General features: G+C 37.8%; 1 protein-coding gene across 1 annotated transcript; it reads left to right on the top strand.

Annotated features, from left to right (window-relative positions):
• Nucleotides 1-243: 243 nt before the first annotated feature.
• LOC105316212 (tRNA modification GTPase MnmE-like) lies at nucleotides 244-1,213 on the top strand. The gene is made up of 2 exons (XM_011411030.1): nucleotides 244-738; nucleotides 947-1,213. Exons 1-2 carry the CDS (start codon nucleotides 244-246, stop codon nucleotides 1,211-1,213), a joined length of 762 nt encoding a protein of 253 aa, XP_011409332.1.
• The last annotated feature ends 197 nt before the right edge of the window (nucleotides 1,214-1,410 follow it).

The raw sequence follows: 1,410 nt of genomic DNA, 5'->3' as shown, positions 1-1,410 counted from the left end.
ACTAATGTATGATAACTGACACAATGAAGTGAACTATAACATACAAAATGAAAATAAATTGGTAGTTAAAAAGTAAATTAAACTAATTAAGCAGCATGCATGCTGGCACAATAATGCTTAATTATGCTTTAAAATTTGATGAGTTTTTAATAACTATTAATAACAGAGTCACATGACGCAGTGGCTATTTAAAGCACAGCTAAAGCCACAGCTAAAACTTCCTTTTAGCTATCGAGCGAGATTATGGCTACAGCTAGTCCACCGGGTCAAGGAATAAAAAATGGTATGAAAATTCTCGTGATTGGTCGCAATGGAGTTGGAAAGTCCTCCTTAATCAATAAAATACTTGGAGCACCTAGAGCAAAGGTTGGTAGCTCTGTGCAGCCTACTGAGCATAAGGTAGTTGAAGAAATTCACCACACAGTAGGTGAAAATAATGATATACCAGTTACAGTATATGATACTCTGGGCTTTGGAGATGCAAAAATAAAAGATAGAAGTATCATTGAAAAAGCAATATCAAAAATGAAGGATGCTGACATTGTTCTAATATGCCACAGATTGTATGCCAGATTTGAAGACACCACTGAGAAAATGCTCAAAGAGATGATAAGAGCACTGGGTAACGACTTGATGCAGCACACAATCATTGTGTTCACCAATGGGGATCAATATCTTACAGAATGGGATGAAAGCAGTGGCATAACTGCTAAAGAACAAATGGAAGAGCAAGAAAAAGCAATCAAACAAAAAATGAAGTCATTTCTTGAGAAAAAAAAAAATTAAAAGCGAGATAGCTCGAGACATCCGAAGCATAGTGACAAGTAGCAAGAAGGAGACTCTGCCTACAAATGAAGACGGAAGCAAAAATTGGGTTAAAGATTTTTGGGAATTGTGTGGTCAACGTTGTACTCCTGAAGCAGTTGAATTTGTAGCTTGGTATAAGAGACATATAAATACAGTGTATCTTGCAGGCGGAGGCACAGCAGGAGCAGTTCTAGCAGGAGCGGCAGGTGGTGCAGCACTTGGTGGTATTATAGGCAGTCCCATAGTACCTGGGATTGGTACTGTAGCTGGTGCAACAGTCGGTACGGTGGTTGGTGGTGGAGCTGGACTTATAGTTGGAGGAGTTGGAGGAACAGGATTAACTGCTGCTGGGCTGAAGGTAGCAGAAAAGATTGAGAAAAAGAAAGAAAACAAAGAAAACAATTGACACTGAGAAAATTGCATGTGTGACATAGCTAGTTTTAATAGTGTGTGCAAATTTTTTATAGCTTGATATATTGCTTTTTCTTATTAGTTTATTTTTTAATTTTAACAAGCAAAGAATCTGCACAGCAGGGACTGCTGTGCAGTTTTAGTTTAGTGATGAAATGCACAGTTCATACATGTATACTATATCCCAACTGA

Source organism: Amphimedon queenslandica, unplaced genomic scaffold (genome assembly GCF_000090795.2).
Source record: "Amphimedon queenslandica unplaced genomic scaffold, v1.1 AMPQUscaffold_3475_Cont24532, whole genome shotgun sequence".
NCBI lineage: Eukaryota > Metazoa > Porifera > Demospongiae > Haplosclerida > Niphatidae > Amphimedon > Amphimedon queenslandica.
The sequence above is the reverse complement of the archived record's forward strand: the minus strand, read 5'-3'. Positions and strand labels throughout refer to the sequence as shown.

Coding starts and splice junctions, on each gene's coding strand:
- LOC105316212 (XM_011411030.1), top strand. CDS start 244: ATGGCTACAGCTAGTCCACCGGGTCAAGGAATAAAAAATGGTATGAAA. Junction 739..946: donor AAATGGAAGAGCAAGAAAAA/GCAATCAAACAA, acceptor GCTTGGTATAAG/AGACATATAAATACAGTGTA.